Source organism: Selaginella moellendorffii, unplaced genomic scaffold (genome assembly GCF_000143415.4).
Source record: "Selaginella moellendorffii unplaced genomic scaffold, v1.0 SELMOscaffold_5, whole genome shotgun sequence".
NCBI classification, from domain to species: domain Eukaryota; kingdom Viridiplantae; phylum Streptophyta; class Lycopodiopsida; order Selaginellales; family Selaginellaceae; genus Selaginella; species Selaginella moellendorffii.
Window position 1 is genome coordinate 2954383 of NW_003314266.1, and position 27127 is coordinate 2981509.

The following is a 27127-nucleotide window of genomic DNA, read 5'->3' on the forward strand; positions in this document are numbered from 1 at the left end:
CTCCTCTAACATCACTGATAATCTTGCTCACTACCTAGCCAAGTTTTATGTCTGGTAAGAATTTGGTAGCATGGGTGGGAATATAATTGTGCATAAACCTCCTTAGTAGACCTTATTTTGGAGACATAGTACCACACCTCTATCCAATGCCTTGAAGAACCCTAAAGTTTTACCAATTTTATTAAAAATTCACATATTTTACAATTATACCCTTTAATTTTTTAATGATTTGACCAAACCACATTCACAAAAAGTGTATCCCTCTTTATCTAAGATTTCAAAACATGAAATGAATCATCTATAAATATAAGACCATTATCTAAGGGAATTTAATTGGGATAAGAATTCTAGAGGGATGGCTGTTTATTGTCTCTTTGATATATATATATATATATATATGGGAGGGGCAAATTATTAGTACTATATAAAATTTCTATATTTCCAACAAAATTAGATTTACCATTGCAATTGCTTCAAATTACTAATGTTAGGTCCTAAAATTAGTATTTAAATAATATTCTTCCATTAGTCCAAATAAAGTCTATAGAAAATACTAATGAATAATGTAATGTTAGTTTATTTTCCCAATCTTATGGTACATAGTTTGTATAGAGGTTTCTTGCTTAGTGAAAAAGGACTATATTGAGTGCTCTAAGTTTATAAAACTGGACACAACATTTGATCTTGTAGAAATTATGCATATGCAACAACTAAAACACTTTTTACAAAGGAATCAAGAATAAATTGCACTACCTGCAATACCTCCTTATGACATTCTTTTAAAAAACCCTAATTGAGAAAAGGTTTAGTATGATGCCATATATTATTATTGAACCACTCGTCCTTGTATATAAACTAGAGTTTGGGCTAATTCAAATATGCAATTGTAAGTTTTCACATTAGTGGAAATAAGGGATAACTCTAATTTATCTATAAGGATCACTCAAGATTTATGTTTTGCTTTTGCCTAAATCTTCTTTATCTTTTCAAAGGACTCTTTCCACTAAATTTATTTCACTCTTATAAATCTAGCTTCTTTTCATTCATAGTTGAAGAGTAAGCACCTTTGCAGTAGCCTCCTCTTTGTTGTGGAGCAATAACTCATACAATTGTTCAATGCTATATAGTGGGTACAACAATTATTAGATGGTGGAATTTGTTAAAATATAATAAGAAATTTCATAAATTATAAAATTATTTATGATTTATAAAGATAATTTAATCTAAATATAATATTATACTAGAATATCAATGCATTTTCTAGGTTTTCCTATAGATTTGGAAAAATACTTACAAATTTATTTCATATTTGAGAAAGTTTATACATATTTATAATTTATCAACACAGGATTAATCTAAATATATATCAAGTAAAACTTGCCACTCATAAGTCACAAGTTTGTGGAAAGTGTTTGATATTTTCAGGTTAAATTCTTCCTTGTAGAACGTGCTATTGCACAGGTTTCCCTTCTTTTTATTTGAATTTATATTTAGCTAAGATTTGATGCCAATTTTATTTATTTGATTTTATTATTCCAGCTTTGTTGATTCTTTTGATACATTCTTCATTTGATACCTGTTTTATCTACAATAGAATACTATATTCTTGCTTAGTTGCTCATTTTAACAAATAAATCTCAAGGAATATATCTATGTTCTTAAAAGTTGGTAAATATATTTATCTCTAAATAATAAAATAATAAAATAATAATAGAATTAATTTAGGTAAAATACAAAAATAAATATAGAGGATTCTTATATAAGCCTTCACATTAATTTAATTTTAAATTAATTATTTCATAATTATCTTGGAGCATTAGAATAAAATAATTTTATTATAAAAAATTAAATATTTTTCAAAAAGTTTAAAATATTGATATTGGTATTATAAACTAGATTAGCTCAATTTGCTATAATCTGGACCATCCAATATTTCTATAAGTATGGTTCTAGTATTTATTTAAAAAGGTATTATGGCTTTAGGCATTATACTAATGTTTTTATTTAGATCAATTAATGCTCCTGAGGTTGGCTTTAGACCAGAAGATACAGATTATATAAATTCAAATGCTACAAATAGGATTATATCAGCTCTACTTTTAATGGTAAGAGCTAAAATTCCTCCTCATGCAGAAGTTCCATTAGGTCAAGGTATCAAAGGTGAGGTAACTTTGCCAGATGAAATATATGGTAAAATAAGTGTAAATATACAAATATGGCTTTATAGCCATGAAAGAGAGAAAAGTTTCAGGCATTGTTCTGCTTATCCTACTGGAGAGAATGGTAATACTACTGCCATTATATTAGATTTACTTTACTTATTAATGTATTACCGTCCTATTCTTATATCTTTAGGTTCTAGATTAATTGCTTTAACATCAGGGATCTATGGTATTTACTATTGGGTTAGAAATGTAACTCCAGCAAGGCAACCTGGCTCTAGAACATCAAATCAATTTATTAATACATCAAATAAAATTTACAATTTTAATGATTGTCATATTTCCTTGAATACATTAATTAGCTCTACAATTCATAATATTTTATTAGAATTCCATTTTATAACATCTCCAAATCAAAAAGCATACTTATATTTGCATCCTAATTGCAAATTAGAATTATATATTGGAAATAAATCAAAATGGTTTAAATCAGGTAATTATATAAAATGTTATCTTGTATTACAGGATGATGGAAATATAGTTTTATATAGCATAAACAACAAAATTGTGTGGTCACCAAATGAATATTGCTATCCCCAACCAAATTGTGTGATGAACTCATATCTTTCATTACAAAACAATTGTAATTTAGTTTTATACCAAAATATACAAGATACGTTTTCTAAAGTACCAAGAGTTCAAATCCTTTGGTCAACTAATACTTTTTGTAATTAAGAAACATTAATATAGAATTATTATTTATCCCAATCTTCTACTTCATTCCAATGTCTGTGTCTGTGGTACACAAAGTAATGCTTGAAAGAGTAAATTTGGAAATTCCTGGAAATGCCAGCACCGAACACATCATCCCGCCCAGTGGAGATTGAAGCAAGGAATTGCTTCACAAGACATGCCAATTTTTTGTTTTTTTCTTTTGTAAGGTTCGATAGAACGAAAATGGATGCTTGAATTTCACTCTACAAGACTGTTTAGGCCAGCTCGAGCAAGCAGATCGATCATGCACATAAAAATGGTCTTGAACCGGCTGGATCCCGAAGTCTAGCTGCATGGACACGAAGAAGGAGCAGCCATCTTCGTATCGCCCTCCATGGCTGCAAGAGAAGATGACGCTCACGAACGTGATCTCGTCTGGATCAACACCTCGCAAGACCATCGCCACGAACAGCTCCAGCGCCTCCCAGAAGCAGCCGTTTTTGGAGTACGAAGCCATCATCGTGTTCCAAGCGACGAGGTGGTTTGGAGCCGGGATTTGCTCGAACACCTCTCGCGATTCCTCCAGGTTCCCACACTTCGCATAGAGATTCATGAGAGCGTTCCCGACAACGATGTCCCGATCCAATCCGGCCTCCACAACCGCGGCGTGGATCATCCGTCCCTCCACGATCGATGGAATGCTCGCACAGGCGTCTAGCACGCCCACGTAGCTGAAATTATCGGGATGGAAGCCCTCCACCACCATTCTCTTGAAGAATTTGAGCGATTCGACATGGCCACCCTCGCCAGAGCTCGAAGAAGCGTACATCGCGATCATGATGTTCCACGAGTTGAGATCCTGCGTGATCATGGCATCGAACATCTCCCTGGCTTTGGAGAGGCGCCTGTTCTGCGCGTAAGCCGTGACCATCGCATTCCACGACACAGTGTTCTTCACGGGCATGTCTTGGGACACGGCCTCGGCATCTGCAAGATGCCCGTTCTGGGCATACGCAGCAACCATCGCCGTCCACGTCACTACATTCTTCTCGGGCATCTCCTGAAAGACTTGAAACGCTTCTTGGGCACTTCCACACTTCCCATACATGTCTACGAGCGCGGTCCCCAGCACGACGTCGCACTTGTAGTCTTCCCCGGAAGCGACGATCGTGGAGTGGATGATCTTCGCTACTGCATTTCCCGCAGGCGCATCTAGAGCTTGGATCACACTCAGATATGATACCTTGTCCGGCCCAACTCCCTGGAAATCCATCTCTCGAAACAGCTCCAGCGCCTCTTGCATAAGCCCATTCTGGGCAAATGCTGCTACCATCGCGTTCTAGGCCACCACGTCTCGAACTGGCATATGGCGGAACAATGATCTTGCGTCGTCGAGGTTGCAGCTTTGCTCGCAAGCAACCAAAATTGCCGTCCAGGAAATGGCGTCCCAAAGAGGCATCTTGCTGAACAGCGTACGTGTCTACTGCAACTGCCCGTTCTGGGCAAATGCGGAGATCATCGTGTTGAGCGAGTAAATGTTGGGTGTCTCGATGCGCTCGAACGCGGCGATGGCGTCGCCGAGTCTCCCACACTTTCCGTACATCTGGATGAGGTTGTTTCCCAGATACGTATCGTGGTCGTAGCCGGCGAGCGCCATTCGTTCGTGGAGCCGGCGACCATCTCCCAGTGCCTTGGCGCTGGCGCACCGCCGGAGGAGAGATCCAAATCTTCCCACATCGATCGCGTTCTTTCCAGAGTCGCGGAGGAGGAGCCCATCGATCGCCTGCTTGAGCTGCTCGCGCAAACTCTTGCCGCTTAATCTGGGCGATGCTGCTGCTGCTGCTGCTGCTGGATGCTCGTCGTCGCAGCTTAAGTTCTTGCCCACCACTTTTCCTAAATACCAAGTTTAAACTCCATTGGTAATATTAGTCTTGCTTGAACTCTATTGTCCACCAAAGTGTTATGATTAATTGCATAATAAGTAGTAGTTCCATGGTAAAGGTAATATATAACTCTAGTACATTAGTGTTTGGTATTGAATAATATCATTTCTTCAAATGCCAACTTAAAAGATTTTATAACTTGCCTCCAACCTTCAAGGAGGTATTAAGATTTTAATATATAAATAATTTTGTTTTATAGATCACAATCACTTGGAGTTTTTAGAGCTTGAGGCTTTGGAAGTTTTTACAAGGAGCTAGACCATTCTTGAGCCCACAAGTTAAAAAGTTGAATTTATGAGTTAAGCTTGATACAAACATTATAAGCTTTAACATATTATGGCAAATATTTTCACAACTCTCTGAATATTATATAAATATAAAGGAATACATATATTGATGGAGCTATTTGTTTGTAAATTATAAAAGAAGTAAATTTAGGTGGACTTAAATAATTAAAAGAATTATATAAGCCACTCCATGAATGTAAGCCCTTCATATAATATTAATTTTAAATAACTATTCCAAAAATATTTTGGAGTATTAGAAAAAATGACATTGTGAGTAACAAACAATTAAATATTTGTTTTATGAAGACGTAAACATATTGAGAAACAGTGAGGTTGGCATTATAAATATCTCAATTTGTTATAATCTGGACCATCCAATATTTGTATAAGTATGTTAGTATTCCTTTAAAAAATGTATCATGTCTTTAGGCATTATATTAATGTTTTTATTTAGATTAATTAATGCTCCTGAGGTTGGCTTTCGACCAGAAGATACAGATTATATAAATTCAAATACTACAAATAGGATTATATCAGCTCTGCTTTTAATGGTAAGAGCTAAAATTCCTCCTCATGCAGCAGTACCACTAGGTCAAGGTATCAAAGCTGAGGTAATTCTACCAGATGAAATATATGGTAAAATAAGTGTGAATGTACAAATATGGCTTTATAGCCATGAAAGAGGGAAAAGTTTCAGGCATTGTTCTGCTTATCCTACTGGAGAGAATGGTAATACTACTGCCATTATATTAGATTTACTTTACTTATTAATGTATTACCGTCCTATTCTTATATCTTTAGGATCTAGATTAATTGCTTTAACATCAGGGATCTATGGTATTTACTATTGGGTTAGAAATGTACCTCCAGCAAGGCAACCTAGCTCTAGAACATCAAATCAATTTATTAATACATCAAATAAAATTAACAATTTTAATGATTGTCATATTTCCTTGAATACATTAATTAGCTCTACAATTCATAATATTTTATTAGAATTCCAATTTATAACATCTCCAAATCAAAAAGCATACTTATATTTGCATCCTAATTGCAAATTAGAATTATATATTGGAAATAAATCAAAGTGGTTTAAATCAGGAAATTATATAAAATGTTATCTTGTATTACAGGATGATGGAAATCTAGTTTTATATAGCATAAACAACAAAATTGTGTGGTCACCAAATGAATATTGTTATCCCCAACCAAATTGTGTGATGAACTCATATCTTTCATTACAAAACAATTGTAATTTAGTTTTGTACCAAAATATACAAGATACGTTTTCTAAAGTACCAAGAGTTCAAATCCTTTGGTCAACTGATACTTTTTGTAATTAAGAAACATTAATATAGATGTATTATTTATCCCAATCTTCTACTTCATTCCAATGTCTGTGTCTGTGGTACACAAAGTAATGCTTGAAAGAGTAAATTTGGAAATTCCTGGAAATGCCAGCACCGAACACATCATCCCGCCCAGTGGAGATTGAAGCAAGGAATTGCTTCACAAGACATGACAATTTTTTGTTTTTTTCTTTTGTAAGGTTCGATAGAACGAAAATGGATGCTTGAATTTCACTCTACAAGACTGTTTAGTTGTTCCGTGAAATCAATTTGATCAAGCTGCTCCTTGGCCCGGTGGCTATCTCCATGTGTCTTGTAAGCACCCAGCAGCGTTCTCATTGCGACATCATCAGCCTCTACTGGCATGCCTTGGATCAATTCCTCGGCGTCTCTCAGCTGGCCAGCTCGAGCAAGCAGATCGATCATGCACATAAAATGGTCTCGAACCGGCTGGATCCCGAAGTCTAGCTGCATGGACACGAAGAAGGAGCAGCCATCTTCGTATCGCCCCCCATGGCTGCAAGAGAAGATGACGCTCACGAACGTGATCTCGTCTGGATCAACACCTCGCAAGACCATCGCCACGAACAGCTCCAGCGCCTCCCAGAAGCAGCCGTTTTTGGAGTACGAAGCCATCATCGTGTTCCAAGCGACGAGGTGGTTTGGAGCCGGGATTTGCTCGAACACCTCTCGCGATTCCTCCAGGTTCCCACACTTCGCATAGAGATTCATGAGAGCGTTCCCGACAACGATGTCCCGATCCAATCCGGCCTCCACAACCGTGGCGTGGATAATCCGTCCTTCCACGATCGATGGAATGCTCGCACAGGCGTCTAGAACGCCCACGTAGCTGAACTTATCGGGATGGAAGCCCTCCACCACCATTCTCTTGAAGAGTTTGAGCGATTCGACATGGCCACCCTCGCCAGAGCTCGAAGAAGCGTACATCGCGATCATGATGTTCCACGAGTTGAGATCCCGAGTGTTCATGGCATCGAACATCTCCCTGGCTTTGGAGAGGCGCCTGTTCTGCGCGTAAGCCGTGATCATCGCATTCCACGACACAGTGTTCTTCACGGGCATGTCTTGGAACACGGCCTCGGCATCTGCAAGATGCCCGTTCTGGGCATACGCAGCAACCATCGCCGTCCACGTCACTACATTCTTCTCGAGCATCTCCTGGAAGACTTGAAACGCTTCTTGGGCACTTCCACACTTCCCATACATGTCTACCAGCGCGGTCCCCAGCACGACGTCGTACTTGTAGTCTTCCCCGGAAGCGACGATCGTGGAGTGGATGATCTTCGCTACTGCAATTCCCGCAGGCGCATCTAGAGCTTGGATCACACTCAGATATGACACCTTGTCCGGCCCAACTCCCTCGAAATCCATCGCTCGAAACAGCTCCAGCGCCTCTTGCATAAGCCCATTCTGGGCAAATGCCGCTACCATCGCGTTCCAGGCGACCACGTCTCGAACTGGCATTTGACGAAACAATGATCTTGCATCGTCAAGGTTGCAGGTTTGTGCGCAAGCAACCAATATCGCCGTCCAGGAAATGGCGTCCCAAAGCGGCATCTTACTAAACAGCGTGCGTGCCTGCTGCAAATACCCGTTTTGGGCAAATGCGGAGATCATCGTGTTGAGCGAGTAGATGTTGGGTGTCTCGATGCGCTCGAACGCGGCGATGGCGTCGCCCAGTCTCCCACACTTTCCGTACATCTGGACGAGGTTGTTTCCCAGATACGTATCGCGGTCGTAGCCGGTGAGCGCGATCCGTTCGTGGAGCCTGCGACCCTCTCCCAGTGCCTTGGCGCTGGCGCACCGCCGGAGGAGAGACCCAAATCTTCCCACATCAATCGCGTTCTTTCCAGAGTCGCGGAGGAGGAGCCCATCGATCGCCTGCTTGAGCTGCTCGCGCAAACTCTTGCCGCTTAATCTGGGCGATGCTGCTGCTGCTGCTGGTGGATGCTCGTCGTCGCAGCTTAAGTTCTTGCCCACCACTTGCCTTCTCACGAAATGGGCGTCAAGGATCGCTCTAGCTGGGGACAAGCACGAAAATCTTCTTCGCTGGGAAAGAGCTTGCATTCATCCTTCTTGAAGTTTGGTTGATCGCATATTCTAGAATCTTACCTCGAGCTTTTCTTCCTGGAAAAAAACCCACACATTAGACCTGAAGAAAGAAAGAACTCTTCTACCTCGATCGATCTTGTCGAACTTTCTCTAGTCTTCAATGTCTTCGAAAAAGGATCCCAGTGTCTTTCGAAGCATGGTGAAGGATTTGTCTTCCTGGCACACGACTCTCACTCAGCACGAGAACGAAAAAAAATAAACTTGCCCACCTGAGATTTCTTCTTGACTTGTTCCTCGGCTGCTGCGATTTTGTCCGAGCAGCTCTTTTGCAGGTCACTCACAAGCGTTTTCTCCTTTTTCCCTGTAGAGAAAAAACACTTTAAGCCATGTTATAATCTGTGTAAGCGATAGCGTAGGACTCGCGGAAGTGGTTCTTACTCTGCTGCTCAAGTCGCGTGAGCAAGGCCTCTTTACCCTCTTCGAACTTGGAGAAAGTATCTGCAGTAAGTAGCATTACTCGACAGAAAGGAAAAGAGAAACGATTAAATGGTACCTTCGTATGATCGAAGATGATCCTCTCTTTCTTTGCAGAACTTCTCGTAGATCGACTGGTACTTTGTGGCTTCGGCTTTTAACGATGCCTCGCACTGCGACAAAGAAACAAAACAATGGAGCAAATTATTTGAGGAAGAACTAGATTGTTTACTTCTTTCGCCAGCTTCGTAGCAGCCTTGAGGAGAGTTTGCCTGAATGGATGCACGCAATTCGAATGAGAACGCACAAAACATGGATGAATACCTCTCCTTGTCGGATTTGTGCTTCGCTTCGTCCGCTAGGGAAAGAATCTCCGACTTGACACTGATTCATTCCACGCAAGATCTAAGCCACACCATACCAAAACACGCATGCAAACCTGTTGAGAATCTCCTCGTTCTTCTTCTGGCCATCAGTCTTCGCCTTCTTGCGCACTTGCTGGAGGGCCGTGAGAATACCCTGGATGTCGCTGCACCAAAAACAATCGATCGATCGATCCAATCGACTATAATCCAGACAAGAATCCCTCACCTCGACAGATCTAGTCCAAGATCGGCATCCGCGCCAGGAATTTCCCCTGGCGCCATCGCAGCGCCATCGCTCCTCGCATGCCTCTTCGACACGGCAGCCATAGGAAGCGAAAATTCCCGCCCAGGGCTCTTGAGTTTAAAATCAAACGGAGGAAAATCTCCCGCCAAATACCGGCATATTCTGTTAAGAGATGCCGGCATATACCTTCTACACGACATCGTCGGCGAGCGAGAGGATCTTCACGAATTTCTTCGCGCGGAGCTCCGCCGCGACGGGGCCATAGACGCGCGTTCCAACGGGTTCGCCCTCCTTGTTGATGATCACCACCGCATTCTCGTCGAACCGGATGTGCGATCCATCGCGGCGGCCCTTTTGCATCCTCGCGCGCACGATCACGGCCCGGACGACGTCGCCCTTCTTCACCTTGGTGCTCTCCTTCTCGAATTTCTTGATCCTCTTCTTGCCGCTGGCGGCCTCCTTTACCGACGCCACGATCACGTCCCCGATGCTGCCTCCGATCTTGCGCGCCTTGGCCTGGATGCACCCGACGATCTTGGCGCCGGAGTTGTCCGCGACATTGAGCTTGGTCCTCATCTGGACGAAGCACCGGGTTTGCTGTGCCACACAAGAGATCGATCGATCGAGCAATGCGGGAGAAATTCGTGGGAGATCAAGAGTAGCACCTGGAATACGGCAGGCCGGGACATGATCTGGTAGCCAGGATCGACGCGTAGCCCGGCAGAGATCCACACTCGGCTCCATAGCGCCCCGGTGGGCGCAATTCCTCGCAGCGCCATCGCCCTAGCAATAAACCCTAAACCTCTGGCAGGAATATTCTCGTCCTGTGCGGGGAATATACCCTTTAGCTATGGCGAGCGCCTTGCAAACCAGCTGCCGTGTTCTCGGCAGAGCACACGCCCGTCGCGCGAATATTCCACGTTCTTGTAGAGCTATATTCTTCGCTACTAGGCTTGGGCCCTCCGTGAGCGCCTATACTCCATGCCAAGCGCTTCCAACGCGGTCTAGGGTTCCTCATTTGTGTTGCTCCGCCGGGACGAGGAGAATGGCGGCGCTGGCAATCGACAAGGAGCTAAATCCTCTCCTCAAGGGTGGATCGTTGCCTCTCTACGACAAGGTCGATGCAACGCATGTCGTCCCCGGGATCCGGCAGCTGCTGGAAGAACTGGTAATATTTCTCTGGATTCCACGATTGTCTTGACTTGATCGTGCAGGAAGCGGAGCTTGTCAAGCTGGAGCAAAATCTCAAGCGTGATTGGGAATCCCTTGTTCATCCCCTGGAGCGCATCACGGATCGATTGACTGTGACGTGGGGAATCGTTGAGCACCTGAAGGCTGTCAAGGATAGTTCCGAGCTACGCGCGGCTGTCGAAGAAGTACAGGTATCTCTTTCTTTGATCTTCTTTGCAAAAAAGCTATTCTTTCTGTCTTTCTGTAGCCCGAGAAAGTGGCCTTTTTGCTGAGACTCGGCCAGAGCAAACCTCTCTATAAAGCTTTCAAGGAGATTCAAGACGGACCAGGATTTAAGAATCTCACGGACGCTCAGAAGAGAATTGTGGAAGGTAAAATGCTAGCTTTTCTCCTGTTTCTCATCGATGCTTGCTTGTGAAACCTGCAGCTCGGTTGAAGGACGCCACGCTTAATGGTGTAGCGCTAGAAGGAGAGGAAAAGAAACGATTCAACGAGATTGAACAGGTATTTTGTTCTTCTCATAGTTCGGTTAGGCGTTTGCTGATGGTGTATGTGGTGGCAGGAATTGGAACTTCTTGGGACGAAGTTTAGCGAGCATGTTTTGGACTCGACCAAGAAGTATCAAAAGTTAGTCGTAGATAAAGCTGATATTGAAGGACTGCCACCCACTGCTCTTGGTTTGGCTGCACAGACGGCATGCTCAAAGGTAAAGTCGCGACTTAATCGCAACTCGGGACTTATTGTTCTCTTTTGTAAGGGTCACGAGGGTGCTAACGCAGAAAACGGACCATGGATGTTTACGCTAGACCTGCCTAGCTACATGCCCGTGATGAAATTTGCAAAGAATCGAGCTTTGCGGGAAGAGATGTATCGGGAATTTATCACTGTTGCCTCTGAAGGTGACCTGGACAATACTCCTGTGATCAACAAAATTCTGGAACTCCGCTTGGAGAAAGCGAAGCTACTTGGCTACAAGAATTTTGCCGAGGTACTTTTTAGCGTCGAGCTTACAATCTGAGCAAAAACGCGTCTTTACAGGTCAGTATGGCTATGAAAATGGCAACAACAGAAACTGCTAATGAGCTCTTAGAAAAACTTCGTCTCAGCTCATGGGATGGTGCTCTTAAAGGTGCTTCAACTATTATTGTTTCCTTGGTTCAAACAATTTTTGTTTCTTCTCCTTTTTTTCAGATTTTGAGGAACTAAAGTCTTTTAGTAAGTCCAAAAATGCACCAGAAGCTGATGATCTTTCTCACTGGGATCTAACTTATTGGAGCGAACGCTTGCGTGAAGACAGATACGATGTTAATGAGGTAAATTGTATTCTAGATTTTCTTATATATGATTCGGAGGTCTACATTGTGTAGGAAGAACTGCGGCCTTACTTTTCGTTGCCAAAAGTAATGGATGGGCTGTTCAACCTTGCCAAATATCTTTTTGGCGTTCAGATTGAACCTGCAGACGGCATGGCACCTGTACGTTTGTCAGCGTGTTTGTTGTTTCGCTTTAACTTGTTCTCTTTTTTCTTTTTGTGTTTTTTTTTTGTTTTTGCTAACAGGTCTGGAACAAGGACGTGAGCTTTTTTCAAGTGAAAGACTTGGCTGGTGAGCCTTTAGCTTTCTTTTACTTCGATCCTTATTCGAGGCCCTCGGAAAAGCGGGGTGGTGCTTGGATGGATATTGTGGTGGGACGGAGCCGTGTCCTTGCACCCCGAGGCAGCTCTGTGCGCTTACCTGTTGCTCACATGGTTTGCAACCAAACGCCTCCTGTTGGAAATGAGCCTAGTCTAATGACATTCCGGGAGGTACGATGTCTTTGTTTTTAAAACGTATTTCAACTTTTTTTGTAGGTGGAAACTGTGTTCCATGAATTCGGGCATGCGTTACAGCACATGCTCACTAAACAAGACGAAGGTTTAGTCGCAGGAATCCATGGTGTTGAATGGGATGCTGTGGAGCTTCCTTCTCAATTCATGGAGAATTGGTGTTACGATAGGTTTGTTGATATTTATTTAAAAGTTTGTTTCTAATCATGCAAACTACAGGAAAACTCTCATGAGCTTTGCCGTGCACTATAAAACGGGTGAGCCATTATCAGAGGATGTGTACGAGAAGCTCAAGGCCGCAAGGACGTTCCGGGCTGCATCTTTAATGATGCGTCAAGTAAGTATTTGCTTAAAAGCTCAGCTGACGACGCTGGTTTCGTTTTTGCTTGCAGCTCCACTTTGCGATGACTGATCTGGAGCTCCATGGAAGATTCAAAGTCGGTGGCTCGGAAACAGTGTATGATGTCAACAGGAGAGTGGCAGAGAAAACTCAAGTCTTGCCCCCCCTTCCGGAAGACAGGTTCCTTTGCAGCTTTCTCCATATCTTCTCATGTAAGTGCCTTTGTTGTCTTGCTCATCTTTCTGAATGCCTTCTTGCAGCGGCATCATATGCAGCTGGATACTACAGCTACAAAGTAAGTTCTTGTAGAGTATAAAGTTTTGACTCTCTTATCGTTTCTTACATTTGATTCATGCAGTGGGCAGAAGTTCTTTCTGCTGATGCTTTCGGGGCATTTGAAGAAGCTGGACTGGACAATGAAAACGTGAGTTTCTCAAATTTACTGAGGATTTACTAACGCCTTATGTGCATGCAGGCGATCAAGGAAACTGGAAGGCGATTCAGAGACACTGTTCTCGGGCTTGGAGGAGGCAAACCTCCTCTCGAGGTAAATTCACCCAACAAAAAGTTCTCCTTCCAACTTGTCCATCTATCCAGGTTTTCAAGAGCTTTCGCGGCAGAGAACCTTCCACTGAAGCGTTGTTGCGGCATAGTGGTCTATTGGCTGTGGCATCATAGGACTCAAAAAATTTCAATCACTCCAAAGGTTTGAGAATCAAAAGTTTTAATCTTCTAATGGTATGAGCAGTCAAGACCCAAGAGTAAGAGAGCTCTACAGGATTGAGCAAGGGGATATAGACTTGAGTGACCACTCCTATGGGCTTCTCATCAAGAACTTCACCTCTCCCCCCCACTCACTCTCCCTCGCCAAGCGCCTCCACGCCCAGATCTCCAGACGCGGCCGCGACCACAACACATTCCTCGGCAACTTGCTCGTGGACATGTATGCCAAGCTCGGCAGCCTCGAGGAGGCGAGCTCGGCGTTCCAGAGAATCCAGCAGAGGAATGTTTTCTCCTGGAACATCCTCCTCGCAGCACATAGCGCGAATGGGGATCTTGCAACGGCACAGAAGCTCTTCGACAAGATGCCCGTGAGAGATACCGTGTCCTGGAGCTCCATGGTGGGAGCGTTTGCACAGCACGAGCTTTGCGACGAGGCTGTTTCGTTGTTTCGAGAGATGCAGCTGGAAGGATCCAAGCCGGACAGGATAACTTTCATCAATGTGATCGATGCCTGTGCCGAGAAGCCGGCTCTCCAAGATGGAAAGTTCGTCTACAGCGTTTTGGCCGAAGATGGATTGGAATCCGACGTGAAAGTTGGCACCGCGCTGCTTAACATGTATGGGAAGTGTGGAAGTTTGCGGGACGCGGAAGCATTGTTTGAGAAAATGCCGGAGAGGAACGCTGTCTCTTGGAACGCACTTCTTTCAGCATATGCCCAGAACGGGCATATGGAAAGTGCGAGGGAAGTGTTTGGAAGTATGCCTGAGAGGAATGTGGTGTCGTGGACGGGGATGATGGCGGGGTATGTCCAGAACGAGCTTTGCAAGGATGCACTGGAGCTCTTTCTCTGGATGGAGAACGATGGCGTGAAGCCCAACGAGAACACTTTCATCGCTCTTCTCGATGCCTGCGCGAGCATGTCAGCTCTTTCGCAAGGGAGAGTTCTCCACGCTCGAGTCACTGCGGTGGGATTTGATTCCAAGCTCAAGGTTGGGACTTGTGTTCTTGAGATGTATGGCAAGTGTGGTAGATTGGAAGAGGCGAGAGTGGTGTTTGACAAGATGGTGAACAAAAGTGTGATCACCTGGAACGCGATGATCGGATCGTACTCCCGGTTTGGACACTGGAGAGAAGCTCTGCGGGTGTTCTTGGCTATGGCACAGGAAGGAGTGACGCCAACTTGGATAACTTACATCAGCGTTTTGGTCGCGTGTAGCCACTCGGGGCTCTTGAGCCAAGGGAAGGACTACTTCACTTCTATGAGGCGGGACTTTTGCATCGATCCAACAATCGAGCATTACCACTGCATGATCGATCTCGTTGGCCGGGCGGGAACTCTTGCCGATGCTGAAGAACTCATCCACAACATGCCGTTTCATTCGGACTCGGTGACTTGGGCGGAGCTCGTTGCTTCTTCTCGGATTCATGGAGACTTGCCAAAGTGTGAGCGTGCTGCCGAGAATACATTCGAGATCGATCCAAGGGACCCTGCTCACGTCATTCTGTCCAACATGTATGCTGCGGCTGGAAAGCCGGCCTTGGTGAGAAAGGTGCGAAGAGACATGAAGGAGAGAGGGGTGAAGAGTAGGCCTGGGTGTAGTTTTATAGAGATTGGCAACAAAGTTCACGAGTTTGTATCGGGTGACTCGATCCATCCCTTGAACGAGGAGATCCGGGCTAAAACTCGGGAGCTCCACGAGCGGATCAAACAGGAGCTTGGGTACGTGCCAGACACGAAGGAGGTGCTTTACGACGTAGATGAGGAGGTGAAAAAGAAGATGCTGAGTTTCCACAGCGAGAAAATGGCTATTGCTTTTGGTGTTCTTGTGACAAGAGCCGGCACACCGCTGAGGGTCGTGAAGAACCTTAGAGTGTGCATGGATTGTCACACTTTTACCAAGCTGGTCTCCAAGTGCCTTGGAAGAGAGATTATCATGAGGGATGTCAATCGGTTCCACTCGTTCAAAGGGGGTGTGTGCTCATGTGGAGACTACTGGTGATTTGTATGTCTATGAAAGGAAAGAAATACAACCTCTGTTTGCCAATCAGGAGGAATGCAAAAGTATACACGAGAATCACGTCGACGTGAGAGATGCACACATTCTTGTGTATAAATGAGCTTAGCCAGAGATTCTTCAAGTTCGAAATGATCCACCGCCAGAGCAAGCATTTCCAGCCTTACTGAACGCACTCATATTTATATTAGTTTAGTTTCCAAAATGGAGAAGCGTTTCCAAATAACTTCCTAATCTCTCAATGCTAAAGACTTCATCAAACTCTTTGAGGTTTCCTCTAGAAGTTATCTTGCACATTGCGGCCAACTTGCAGTGCACCTGAATCACCACCAAGCTCTTGAGCTTGCCCTCAAAAGTTGTTTTGCACATCTCCGCCAACTTGTGCCCAAGCTCTCCCCAAAAGTTGTTTTGCTCATCTCCACCAACTTGTGCCGCACCAGGCTCTTTGAGGTAGCCCCAGGAAGTTGTTTTGCACATCTCAGCCAGCTTGTGCTGCACCAATCTCTTGAGTTAGCCCCACCACTAACTCCAAGCTCTTGACTTTGCCCCTAGACATCTCTGCTAGATATAAATATAATAATTAAAACTCTGTTTTAAATACTGTCTAGCATTTTACATTCTTCGGTAATCCCAAGAACCTAAAAATATACTTCATATATATATGCAAAGAAATATATATAGTGGGACACTATGGAGGCATAGTAGCCTAGGCCATGAAGAAGTATCGAAGCAAGGTTTCACTTCATGGGTGTTTAATATGACAATGTTCTTGTGAGTAAGGATATGACTATACTGCCCCTGTAAGTATATGAACTGGGAAAAAAGAAAACATTTGTTGAGCTAGAATAGTCTCACTAGAATATAACTGTGTGAAATCAATATAAAGTAACTTGTGCAAGTGATAAGCATGCTTAACATCTTTTAGATTAATCAACTGATGGCACTCCATAGTGAAAATCATTTTCTTAAAGTACTATGCCACCTTACACTAAAAGTGTAAAATGTGCTATAGATTTACTATCATTGCCAATAGAGTACATAAATTTTATTTTGTTATGAATTGATGAACTACTCATACACACCCCCCTCCCCTCCCATGCATTTGTCAAATTCATCTCAACTTTATTGAGCTCCTCTGCCTAATCATCCTGTATGCAGTTCAATATTAAACAATTGCTTTAGAGTAGTATTCATATGTAGATTAATCCTCTTTTGTTAGTTGATATGAACATGCTTATAAAGTAATAGGTCTCTACATAAACAAAACAATATGTGTTTGTCCAATCAAATATATACTAGCATCAATGAGTCAATGTAAATAGATACTAAAAAGCTTTAGTTTCAATATGCCACCAAAGAAAAAACATGTCTAAAAGCTAAACATTTTATGTTGTAACAGATACTTATTATCAATACACTAAAGCTCCATATGTGATTCCATGTTAAAACACGTGGGGAATCACCTCTGCAAAACACACTTCATGCAAATATTGCCCAATGCAGCTTTAATGACATCCTAACCGACTCTAAAATCAACATATACTATATATAGATGCATATATCATTTGTGTGAACAAGGGTTTATTAAGGCTCTAAGTAGATGGATTTTAAAAAAAAAAATTTGCACCTTTTCAGCCCTCTTTAGAACATTTACTGAAAAATGTAAGAAACCCTATTACATATATCTACAAATGCATCATATATCTTATTTATATTCACTAAATAATAATTTAAAAATAAATCAAATTACCTACATGTTTATCAATGAATAAATTGAATAAATTTTTACCATCTCTATCATGTTTCTTTTGCATCTGCAAACTCATCAAGAGTGTGTCAAAATCCAAATCTTACTATTTGATTCTCATTCTCAAATTTAGCCATATAATGAACTTTATTTTAGATTTCTCAACTGCATTAGATTCATCTTGAGCTCTATTTGTTTGTAAGCCTTGCACTTCTGACTGCAAGTGCCAATCCTCATGCTCCTAGCATCTATCAAACCATGCTCCAGTTGGCTTAAACACACTTATTCCCACTCTTTTGCATTTGACTTGTGCCTATTTTAATCCCTCTTTCAATGCTTAAAATTAGCAACTCATTTGTTTGCATGTAAGTGTAATCTACTAAGTTACACAGTGCCTTCCTCTATTCAAGCTCTAATCTCTCCCATATATTTTCTTGCATGATGTGGGCTTTTGTAAATTGTAATAAGCCTCAATTTTCAAAGTCAGCCACTTAATTGATTCCAATAGCACTATCCACTAGATCTCCATCATCATAACTCCCCTTATGACTAAGCACACCACCTACTTTGGAAAATAAGTTCTTGCAACAATTAAAGCCTATGCTTATTAATGTAATTGATAAATGGATGATTATGAAAATACTAGAAGATTTGAATATCCAAGAAAATTTCATGGTTAATAAAATTCTTTGTCAACATGAAACTTTTGTGCTTCAAGATCTATAAGCACTATAATCTAAAGATACAAACACAAATATTAACAGCTGACGTGTGAAAAAAAAGTGATTTTTACCTTAGGAAGAATAAAAATTTTGCAATTGATCTCACCCTTGCATAAAGGTCAAGATGTGGCGACAAAAATATTCCAATATACTCTATAATAACCTTTAGATAGGTCTTTATTCCTAGAATCTTTTGAGATAGAACCCAAACAACATAACAATTGAACATAAGGCTATTTGTTATATAAATTTCTATTTTTTGTTTCCATTTGTCTTCTCTTTGATGTGGTTATATATAGGCACAATGTCCAGCTTTGAGCTAGAAATCTCAATTGCAAATTACTTTAGTATTTGTCTCTCTTTATGATCTATGTTCCCTTACTACAAACCATGTTCTTTGTGGTAGCAGCAGTACACTTTGTTGACATTATTCAAAGTTACAAAATAGTCTCCAAAATAAAGTTGTCAAGAAGCATTATGAAGTGGATTCATTAGTTTCTTCCCATTGTGCATATAATCTTAATCATGGAGCTTTGCAATTTCTCTATCTTGTCCAACAAATGTTGATAAAAGCCAACCCTCCCATGGAATTTCTTAGTGATTGCTTGAAATCAAGCAGTAATCCTCTAGCATGCATTTCCTTTGCCTTGTATCACCATCAAAAGCATGATTAATCAACTCACCAAGGACAAGCTTCAAGTACTCCTTCCACAAACTTACAATCTTTTCCCATTGCCTTCTCATATTATGATTGTTGAAACGATTACAAGTAAACTAAATTGCAAGTATTAATTTTGGAAGTTGTTCATGAAGAAGATTACACATGAAGACATGGCTATAGTGAAAAATCTAATTCTACTAGTATGCTTGCACAATGTTCTTATAGCTTTGGTCACCTTCACTTATAAAAACCACAAAGTCATCGATGCAAATATGATTTTCCCCTTGTTTTCCAAAAAACTTCAATCAAAATATCTCCTTTTGCTCTCCAATACATAATATATTCAATTAAAGTCTCATCTTCTGCAATAACTAAATTAGATAGGATACTCAAACACTTCCATTCTTCTAGCATAGATCAATGCCAATGACTAGGACACTTCATTCAAAATTCCTATTCTATATTTAAAGCATTTATAACCACTATGTTTGGTTGTTGTCAAGCTTGGCCCTTTCACGTTTATACTAATCAAGTTGTTTATTCTTGATCCTCCCTAGACTTTTGAAACAACTGCTTTATTGATTCAGAAAACATATACCCTTATTTCTTCCTCAGCAGATTCTAAATTATATTTTTCATAAGATCCCATATAGCTTCTAAACCTTCAAACTTACCTTGTCAATAAGCTTAAACAATCTTAGAGTAAAACTTTCACACGTCCTTGCAAACCATTGCTTCTCTTAAACTCTCCTTGAGAGACTTTACTTGAATTAATAAAGCTATAATATGTCACTAAGCCCACCATAATTATGTATGGAGATATTGTTTGCAAATTCAAAAACTTCTAAGTTGCAAAGTACAAATATACCTTCTCTCGTTTCTCTATTTTTGTCATGTAGTCAGAACAAATATTTATCCTATATCCTTTACTAATTACAGTTCTATATTCCCTCATAACTCACATTCTGAAATCTTTTTGTTGTGAAATACTAGCACCCTTTGTACATTAGAAGTTCTTAAATCCTTTAGTGCTTACAATAACTCACTCACAATCTTGATGTATAAATGTATCTTTCACTTTGACACTCCTATCTCTAAAGCTAAGGACTCTTATTAAGCACTTCTCTAAAACCCATTTCTGAGGCTCCAAAGAATCATCTAACATTGGCTTCATATCCACTATCTAACTACTATAATAGTAGTATGATTGCCAATATCCAAATCATTAAGGTTTCTATATTGAATTAATCCACACACTAAAGTTGAAGGAGATGAACTTAACTCTTACTGGCTCCAATAGCACTTAAGCTTGCATTGAGTTGGAAACAATAAAGAAATCAAATAATAAACTAGATCTGAAATGAAAATACTTTTGTGGAAAAATGTTAAGATATTTCTTTCACTTGTTTTCAAAATTTTCTTCTTCACTAGATGCCCTAGTTTTTTTTATCTTTTCATCAGTTATAGCTTATGTGGCCATTTTGCGCACAATTCTAAATCTACACAAAACATCTGTGTTTTCCAAAAGCCCTAAACTATATGCTATACTGACATGGCAAATAGCTGAGTTGGAATTTGGCACAATTGAACTTGGACATTACTTTTTTATTGTGATAGTCTTATTGTTATTTAATTTAAATTTATGAGATAGATAGTATTATTTGGAATAATTATTCTGAAAAAATTCATCTAATTAATTTTAAATTAAAATAAATAATTTATTTTTAACCCATAATGAAAAATAGAATTTTTCCAGCTTTAACCATTATGTTCTTAGACTGAGTTTTGCAAACACTGATGCTTTTGATTATCTTACAATATTTTATGAATCTGTTTTATTTTATTATTATAAATGAGTTTCTCAAAATATATTTTAGTATTAGAAAATATAAGTCCTCACTCCACACAAAAAAAATAGTTAATTTGTGTTTAACTAGTAACTTTGAAGTCATCATATCAGTCAAACTATTTGTAAACTACATACAACCTGCCATATACAATCTCAACATAAGACTTGCAAAATCTTATGCATAATGATAGATGCAAGATGTATGACTGATTCATCTCTAGATTTGAATACCATTTGAATGATAGTGGACATGCTTAATATATCTTTATCTGAATTATAATTATAACTTTTAGAATTTATGAGTCATTGACATCTACAGGTTAAGAGTATAAAATATAGATATTTCTAGCCTTATCTTAATCTATATTATTATGAATTTCAAGAAAATACAAAGCAAACTGGTTAGCAAACCATTTATGAATAATATTTAGACTCTTATAGGAAATACAAATGGTAATCGCAGTGCTGATTATGAACAAACTTGTTGCAATGCAAAAATTCACCGGTACATAGCATAAAAACATGTTGCACAATTGCAGGTAATATCTCTAGATTTGAATAACATTATCGGGAATGATAATGGTAGCATGCATGAATGTTCGCTGTTAATATCATTAGTGGCATGGTTTTGCAAGTCAGATTTGAACAGATAATAGTAATAAGTCGTAGCATGAAAAATGTCATATCTGTGGTGCGCATCCAGAGACTGTACCTCCATTCCACAAATCTAAAGTTTCGGTACAGGCACTATAGGCCACTATGCATGGGCAAGTATCATAAGGGGGGGGCGGAACTTTATCTCCTGCACCTTTGCAATGGAATTTCATGCTCATCCTCCACATCCAATCGGACAATTCAACGGGCAAGAAGCCGCCAAGAAGCTCACCCCACCCCCAAGCGATGGTATGCGCTAAAAAACGGTACTTTACTGTCATGGAAGCTACACACATTCTCCTCCATCTTATACTTTCCCTAGTAGCTTTGCTCTCTCACGGTCCTGTTACACCAACACAAGCATTTGGGGTCATGGGAACTTTAGCTCCAATGTGGGGGCAATTCGATCCAACACAGGACTCCTCGACTAAGGGTACGTATCACATGTGTGTTATCGAGGCTGGAAGCCTCCTCCCACACTGCCTTGGCAACATGAGCCGCAATTCTTCCGTGACATTGGTCGATCCGCCGAAAGATACCCCGTTTCTGGCACTATCGGCTGGAGCACAATTCACTTGCGGCTTGATATATGGATCCCAGGTACCACTATGCTGGGGGGACTTGGACAACAACAAGCTCGCGGTCCCAGAGAAGCTCCAGAAGGTGAGCTACTCGACCATCGCGTCTGGGGCTTACCACGTCTGCGCGCTACGCTCCGGGGCAGCTGCGGCCGTTGACTGCTGGGGCAGAAAGTCAAACGGTGAGAGCCAGCCCCCGGTGAATGGCGGTCCTTATGTGTCGCTGACCTCCGGCTGGGACTTCTCGTGTGCGTTGACCGCGCTGGGCCGGGCGGTCTGCTGGGGAGCGCTCACAAACCGGACCTTCACCCACAACCACGCCGAGCCAAACACCTCATTCGACGCAATCTTTGCCGGGCGGTCGTATGTTTGCGGGGTGGAGAGACAGACAGGGAATGCTACGTGCTGGGGGGACAACAGCTACAGCCAGTCGAATGTCCCGCCTTACACTAGATTCAAGACCATTGCGCCGTCCATGTTCCACACCTGCGGGCTCATCCGGGACACGGGCGTGGCGGATTGCTGGGGCGACGACTTTTACAGCCAGGTCAACGCCACCTCGCTAGGGGTGACCTTCTCCACGCTTGCCGCAGGGGACTTTTACACCTGCGGGGTCAACGCCGAGGATCTGGCCGTCAGGTGCTGGGGGAATGGAGTCCAGGGAACCAAGGATTTTGCCAGAGTCAAAGTGGCTCCTACTGTTTGCAGAACGGCCAGATGCAGCAAGCACCAGTATCAACTCCCCTCGAGCTTCTGCCCTGGGATGGGGAACTACAAGGCCTGCGTTGACTGCACTCCAGGATTGTGCGGCAAGCGAAAGAATGTTATCACTCTCGCGGTGCTTTGCGTGGTGCTGGTCTTGACGGTGGTGCTGGTGGCTGCTGGGTTTACCATCCTTGAGTTTCGAAGGAAAAAGTTGGCGAAGGCAGTGCTGGCTGATCAAGAGCTCGACTTGGAGCTCTTGGAGTACGAGAAACAGGCAAAGAGAGTGAAGGAGTATACGCAGCAAGAGCTCAGCCTGGCAACCGGTAACTTTAGCAGCGACATGGTGATTGGGAAGGGAGCCTTTGGAATGGTGTACAAGGCGAGGCTTCCCAGTGGAGAGATTCTGGCCATAAAGAAGGGCAAGCTTGGAAAGGCTGCCTCTTTCGGTGGAGAGCTCAAGCTCCTCAGCCGGCTTCACCACACAAACCTGGTCAATCTCATCGGCTACTGCAAACAGGAGAAGCTGCTCGTGTTTGAGTTCATGGGAAACGGGTCGCTGTACGACTGCCTCTTCGTGAAGAACATCAAGCTCGACTGGTCGACGAGGCTGAAGATCGTGATCCAAGCAGCTCACGGCCTCGAGTACCTCCACCTCTTTGCGGATCCCAGCATCATCCACAGAGATGTGAAGTCGTCCAACATCCTCCTGGACGAGGGATTCAATGCTCACGTCGCGGATTTTGGAGCCTCCACCTTGGGGCCAACGGAGAACTCCACTCACGTTACGAGCACCAGCCTTGTTGGAACTCCGGGATATGTTGATCCCGAGTACTTCCAGACAATGCAGATCAGCCCCAAGAGCGATGTCTACAGCTTTGGAGTTGTCATCCTGGAGCTCTTCACAGGGAGAAAGGCTGTGGACTTGGGACAAAGTATCGTCGGAGTTGTGGCATGGGTGGAAAAGGTGGCGAGCGAGTTCTCATCGCTGGTGCCGGCATTGGACATGGAGCCCCCAGTGGACGAGGAGAAGTCTCGCATTTTGGCCGAAGTTTTGGAGCTGGGAGTGTGCTGTGTGAGGCCAAAGGCAATCGATCGCCCTACAATGACGGTAGTCGCGAGTAGTCTTGAGAAGGTTTTGAAACACTTTGGAAATCCTAGCAGCGCGAGGGAGTGGATTTCTTCACCATGGACAGAGACCACCTCTGGGCCTTCTACGGCTGATGGACATTCAACGCTAGAGGCAAGCTTTTCAAGCTCATTCCTTGCAGAAATTCGTCTCGTGAGCCCCAAGTAAGTCAAAGCTAACTTTGAAGGACATGTAACATATAAAATTCAAATTTTTTATCAAGCATTGTTTAATTGCTTTTAGATGGGCACCACAAGATCTAAAACAGGTTATATATACATATGTTATTATTCTTGATAATGTTATTCAAATCTAGAGATGAATTGGTTTTACAATCTACAATTGTACCACATCTTGCATTTCTACCTTTAACAACTGTTATCGAAACTAGCACCTCACTTTTTGTGTTTCCTATGCAATTGTGTTAAATGGTTCACATACTACATCAAATAAAAACCTTTTGCTTTAGTCATAAGGTAAATATCAAGAAGTTAAAAAGTATCAATATTGATGTAATAGAAACCCTTTACTTTTGTTTATGAGCAACATAACTATCAAAAAGTCTATAAGTATTAATAAAATTAACCTAGATTTATTAAGAGTATATTCACCAATAATGACCACAGTGGAAATTGAACCTTAAATCTTTACTCATGGGATTTAAATTCAACATATATCATGCACATGGATGGGTATATAAAATTAACATATGAATCTAGGACAGATGTGAAAATTCTTCATCCAAATGAAACTTTTACTACTTCTTGGCAATCTAAAGGTAATTCCTCCACAACCAAGACTAATACCAACATCTTTTTCTATTTCTTGTTGGATGATCTTATGCAACAATTGCAAAGGTACTTATAGGGCTAGGACAATGGGGATCTGTTAGCAAGTGAATTACAAGAGGTCACTCATCCAAAAGGATCAAAATTTTAAGTGATTTCCTTAATATTTATATGATTTTGTGTAGGACCACAATTGGATATGTTAATTAGGAGCCTAGTTACTCAATGTGTTATAACAAGGCAACCAAGATTTGGAGATGAGAATGCCAAATGTTGGAAATTGTTCTTTAGTGTTTTTACTACTAAGTGATCTTGAGGCTAGTCTTGAACTCCTGATGGAAGAATTCTGGTGGGAGTGCAAATGTGATGGTGAATAGTTCAACAAGAATGATTGCCACTCCTTGGAAAATGAAGGTGGTGATATTTAAAGCTTAATGTGAAGTGGATGCATAACAAAAAAATTGTAATTGCAATTTAACAAACTCTTATTTTGAAAACAAAATCAATAAAAATGAATTAATTTTTTTTATTGAATTCAGGAAAAAAAACCATATAAAAACCATGAATTTTTAATTGGTATATAGGTGGATACTAATAAGATCTCACATAGAATTAGGATCCTCAACTTACACTCACTCAAATGCACTTTTATGCTTTGCACTTAACTAAAATAATCATTTCCTTGCCATTGTGAGTGTCAAGGATGATCATAAGGATTTGCTTGAAAAAAAGCAAATATCTTAGTTTTTTTGTTGTTTTAAGCTTGAGACCTTTAAATAACAAAAATACAAAAGATTGCATAGAAACCCCTACATATGTATACTTTCTATATTAGGAGAAAGAAGACTTTAATCTCGAGGTTGCACCCAAGCAAGTACAAACTGTGCATGCAAATTTTCAGCACTTGATCTTATGAAGCATGATTCTTTCTTTTAGGAACAAAAATATAAAGCTACAAAAACATCAATGTGTAAAGGTATATAAAAAATGACATAAATATATCAGCTTTCCCACTATCCTCACCTAGCATAACAACACATGAGATAAATAACTTTATGTGCCTTTCAAAATTAAAAGCATGCTAGCAAACAATTCACTTAGAAATGTGTTTGTGTTAGTGAAACAATGTTGTAATGCTCCTCACTCCTCACAATATAATCATTGCAATAATCATGAAGCTCAAGCCAAGAAGCAAAAACCCATGAAAAAAAGTTTATATTGTCACTTTGTAACATGCATGAGTGTAACAAACTGTTACAATGCCAAAAACTTGTGTGCATAATTAAAAATGCAAAAAGTTGATAGAATTAACCACACAATTCATTTACGCTCAAAAAAGCTATCACTCAATGCCCCAAGCACTAAAAAAAAGGCTTTGTGCTTGCCTTCACACTTCAATCAATCACTACCTAATTTAGGATGTTATACTACAAATAAATTATATAAAAAAAGGCACACTACAACTACATTAGGGTGTGTTGTGATTTAAATGTGTTTTATTTCTCATGGCTTGATTGTAAAACTATAAAAATGAAAGGTGAATGTAACATGCCAAAAGTATGAAAGAAATGGTTACAATCAGAAAATCATAAATTTGCATTCAATGATATAAAAATGAGACAAAAAAATCCTTCCTAAATTTGTAATGATATCATGTTATCTGAGATGATGTGGCATTATTTTTATATGGTAGTTTGAGGTGTTATGCCCCAATCTCACGACAAAACAATCAAAATGTGATTGTGTGTATAATACTTTTGCATAGAACTCAAAATAAAATATAATATATATATATATATCCACACATGTGTAAATATATAATGTTCCAGTCTGCAATTATATATTCATTGCCATAGGTAATAAAAAATGCAAAAAATTATCACATATGTAAATATAAAATAAAACCATATACAATCACATTTTGTTTGCCAAAGGTGTGAACCACTTCTTATAAATTACATATGCATTTTCTATGTAGTGTATGCTAATAGTTGATAAGAATCCACCCTACCATTGCCACTGCTATAATCATTATTGCTGTTACTTGGTGTGCAAGTAACGCAAACATTGGTGAAAATCCAATGCCCTGCAAAGGAAAGACTCTACCACCATAATCTTCTTATCCCATATAATAGTTTTTTATGTTGTGAATATTCTTTGTAGCTTAAATGTGTTTCTAAACGTCATATACCACAAACAATGTGACAATCACATTAAACATGATTGTCACCAATTTAATATTAAAATATAAAATATAGCCACATTTGCCTGCCATAGATTGCACAGTGTCTTTAATTTGTCTTATTAGTGTTTTGTGAAAGGAAAACGCAGAAAATGATTAAGTATCCATTTATTCTCTTGAGTTCTTGTTTCTATTTGTTTCAAGTATTTTTGAACTTGTATAATTGTTGACATTTACCTTTGATGGTTGTGATGAAAGCAAAAGGGTTTCTAGTTGATGCAATATGTCAACCGTTTAAATATAAATTTCCAGGGCTCTCTAGGAATTTGCATCCAAGTGATTGCTCAAGCTGTTGGAGCTCAAGAAGAGCTTGGGATCGAGATGAGGGCGTGCCGATTGCATTGCCAAGC

The 27127-nt window shown here is 40.9% G+C and overlaps 6 protein-coding genes across 10 annotated transcripts; 3 read left to right on the forward strand and 3 right to left on the reverse strand.

The window, feature by feature from the left end:
• Positions 1-3063: 3063 nt before the first annotated feature.
• LOC112344740 (pentatricopeptide repeat-containing protein At2g35030, mitochondrial-like) lies at positions 3064-4209 on the reverse strand. Its single transcript, XM_024670069.1, has one exon. The coding sequence runs from the start codon at positions 4207-4209 to the stop codon at positions 3064-3066; it is 1146 nt and encodes a 381-aa protein (XP_024525837.1).
• A 2318-nt stretch (positions 4210-6527) lies between these two features.
• On the reverse strand, positions 6528-9796 carry LOC9660505 (pentatricopeptide repeat-containing protein At4g02750). 2 transcript variants are annotated; one of them, XM_002965254.2, is made up of 9 exons: positions 9594-9796; positions 9442-9531; positions 9327-9386; positions 9235-9274; positions 9082-9175; positions 8967-9026; positions 8798-8889; positions 8654-8744; positions 8524-8603 (listed from the first exon to the last, which is right to left on the reverse strand). In XM_002965254.2, the coding sequence occupies exons 1-8, from the start codon at positions 9791-9793 to the stop codon at positions 8679-8681; spliced, it is 702 nt and encodes a 233-aa protein (XP_002965300.2). In that variant the 5' UTR covers positions 9794-9796; the 3' UTR covers positions 8524-8603; positions 8654-8678. The 2 variants fall into 2 exon arrangements, with proteins under 2 accessions (XP_024525211.1, XP_002965300.2); XM_024669443.1 differs by lacking the exons at positions 8798-8889; positions 8967-9026; positions 9082-9175; ... (2 more) ...; positions 9442-9531; positions 9594-9796 and having other exon boundaries at positions 6528-8603; positions 8654-8727.
• Positions 9728-10440, reverse strand: LOC9660506 (50S ribosomal protein L14). 2 transcript variants are annotated; one of them, XM_024669445.1, is made up of 3 exons: positions 10277-10405; positions 9990-10208; positions 9728-9917 (listed from the first exon to the last, which is right to left on the reverse strand). In XM_024669445.1, the coding sequence occupies exons 1-3, from the start codon at positions 10388-10390 to the stop codon at positions 9801-9803; spliced, it is 450 nt and encodes a 149-aa protein (XP_024525213.1). In that variant the 5' UTR covers positions 10391-10405; the 3' UTR covers positions 9728-9800. The 2 variants fall into 2 exon arrangements, with proteins under 2 accessions (XP_024525213.1, XP_002965301.2); XM_002965255.2 differs by having other exon boundaries at positions 9728-10208; positions 10277-10440.
• LOC9660507 (probable cytosolic oligopeptidase A) lies at positions 10435-13721 on the forward strand. Of its 2 annotated transcripts, XM_002964908.2 has the most exons (17): positions 10436-10779; positions 10826-10993; positions 11050-11173; positions 11230-11306; positions 11365-11508; positions 11560-11790; positions 11841-11931; positions 11994-12115; positions 12170-12277; positions 12361-12606; positions 12652-12797; positions 12847-12964; positions 13020-13179; positions 13228-13262; positions 13326-13391; positions 13443-13514; positions 13565-13721. In XM_002964908.2, exons 1-17 carry the CDS (start codon positions 10462-10464, stop codon positions 13643-13645), a joined length of 2307 nt encoding a protein of 768 aa, XP_002964954.2. In that variant the 5' UTR covers positions 10436-10461; the 3' UTR covers positions 13646-13721. The 2 variants fall into 2 exon arrangements, with proteins under 2 accessions (XP_024525209.1, XP_002964954.2); XM_024669441.1 differs by having other exon boundaries at positions 10435-10779; positions 13020-13262.
• Positions 13696-15999, forward strand: LOC112344554 (pentatricopeptide repeat-containing protein At3g62890-like). Its single transcript, XM_024669442.1, has one exon. The coding sequence runs from the start codon at positions 13708-13710 to the stop codon at positions 15688-15690; it is 1983 nt and encodes a 660-aa protein (XP_024525210.1). The 5' UTR covers positions 13696-13707; the 3' UTR covers positions 15691-15999.
• Positions 16000-21507: 5508 nt separating this feature from the next.
• LOC9659365 (putative receptor protein kinase CRINKLY4) lies at positions 21508-23958 on the forward strand. 2 transcript variants are annotated; one of them, XM_024669964.1, is made up of 2 exons: positions 21508-21604; positions 21664-23958. In XM_024669964.1, the coding sequence occupies exon 2, from the start codon at positions 21711-21713 to the stop codon at positions 23913-23915; it is 2205 nt and encodes a 734-aa protein (XP_024525732.1). In that variant the 5' UTR covers positions 21508-21604; positions 21664-21710; the 3' UTR covers positions 23916-23958. The 2 variants fall into 2 exon arrangements, with proteins under 2 accessions (XP_024525732.1, XP_024525731.1); XM_024669963.1 differs by having other exon boundaries at positions 21548-23958.
• Positions 23959-27127: the final 3169 nt, after the last annotated feature.

Bases quoted from the DNA above. Each gene is read 5' to 3' on its own strand.
- LOC9660507 (XM_024669441.1), top strand. From the start codon at position 10,462: ATGGCGAGCGCCTTGCAAACCAGCTGCCGTGTTCTCGGCAGAGCACAC. The intron at 11,307-11,364 runs GTATTTTGTTCT...ATGTGGTGGCAG, and splicing joins GATTCAACGAGATTGAACAG to GAATTGGAACTTCTTGGGAC. The intron at 13,392-13,442 runs GTGAGTTTCTCA...ATGTGCATGCAG, and splicing joins CTGGACTGGACAATGAAAAC to GCGATCAAGGAAACTGGAAG.
- LOC112344740 (XM_024670069.1), bottom strand. From the start codon at position 4,209: ATGGTAGCAGCATTTGCCCAGAATGGGCTTATGCAAGAGGCGCTGGAG.
- LOC9660505 (XM_024669443.1), bottom strand. From the start codon at position 8,543: ATGCAAGCTCTTTCCCAGCGAAGAAGATTTTCGTGCTTGTCCCCAGCT.
- LOC9660506 (XM_002965255.2), bottom strand. From the start codon at position 10,390: ATGGCGCTGCGAGGAATTGCGCCCACCGGGGCGCTATGGAGCCGAGTG. The intron at 10,209-10,276 runs GTGCTACTCTTG...TGTGTGGCACAG, and splicing joins CCCGGCCTGCCGTATTCCAG to CAAACCCGGTGCTTCGTCCA.
- LOC9659365 (XM_024669963.1), top strand. From the start codon at position 21,585: ATGGTATGCGCTAAAAAACGGTACTTTACTGTCATGGAAGCTACACAC.
- LOC112344554 (XM_024669442.1), top strand. From the start codon at position 13,708: ATGAGCAGTCAAGACCCAAGAGTAAGAGAGCTCTACAGGATTGAGCAA.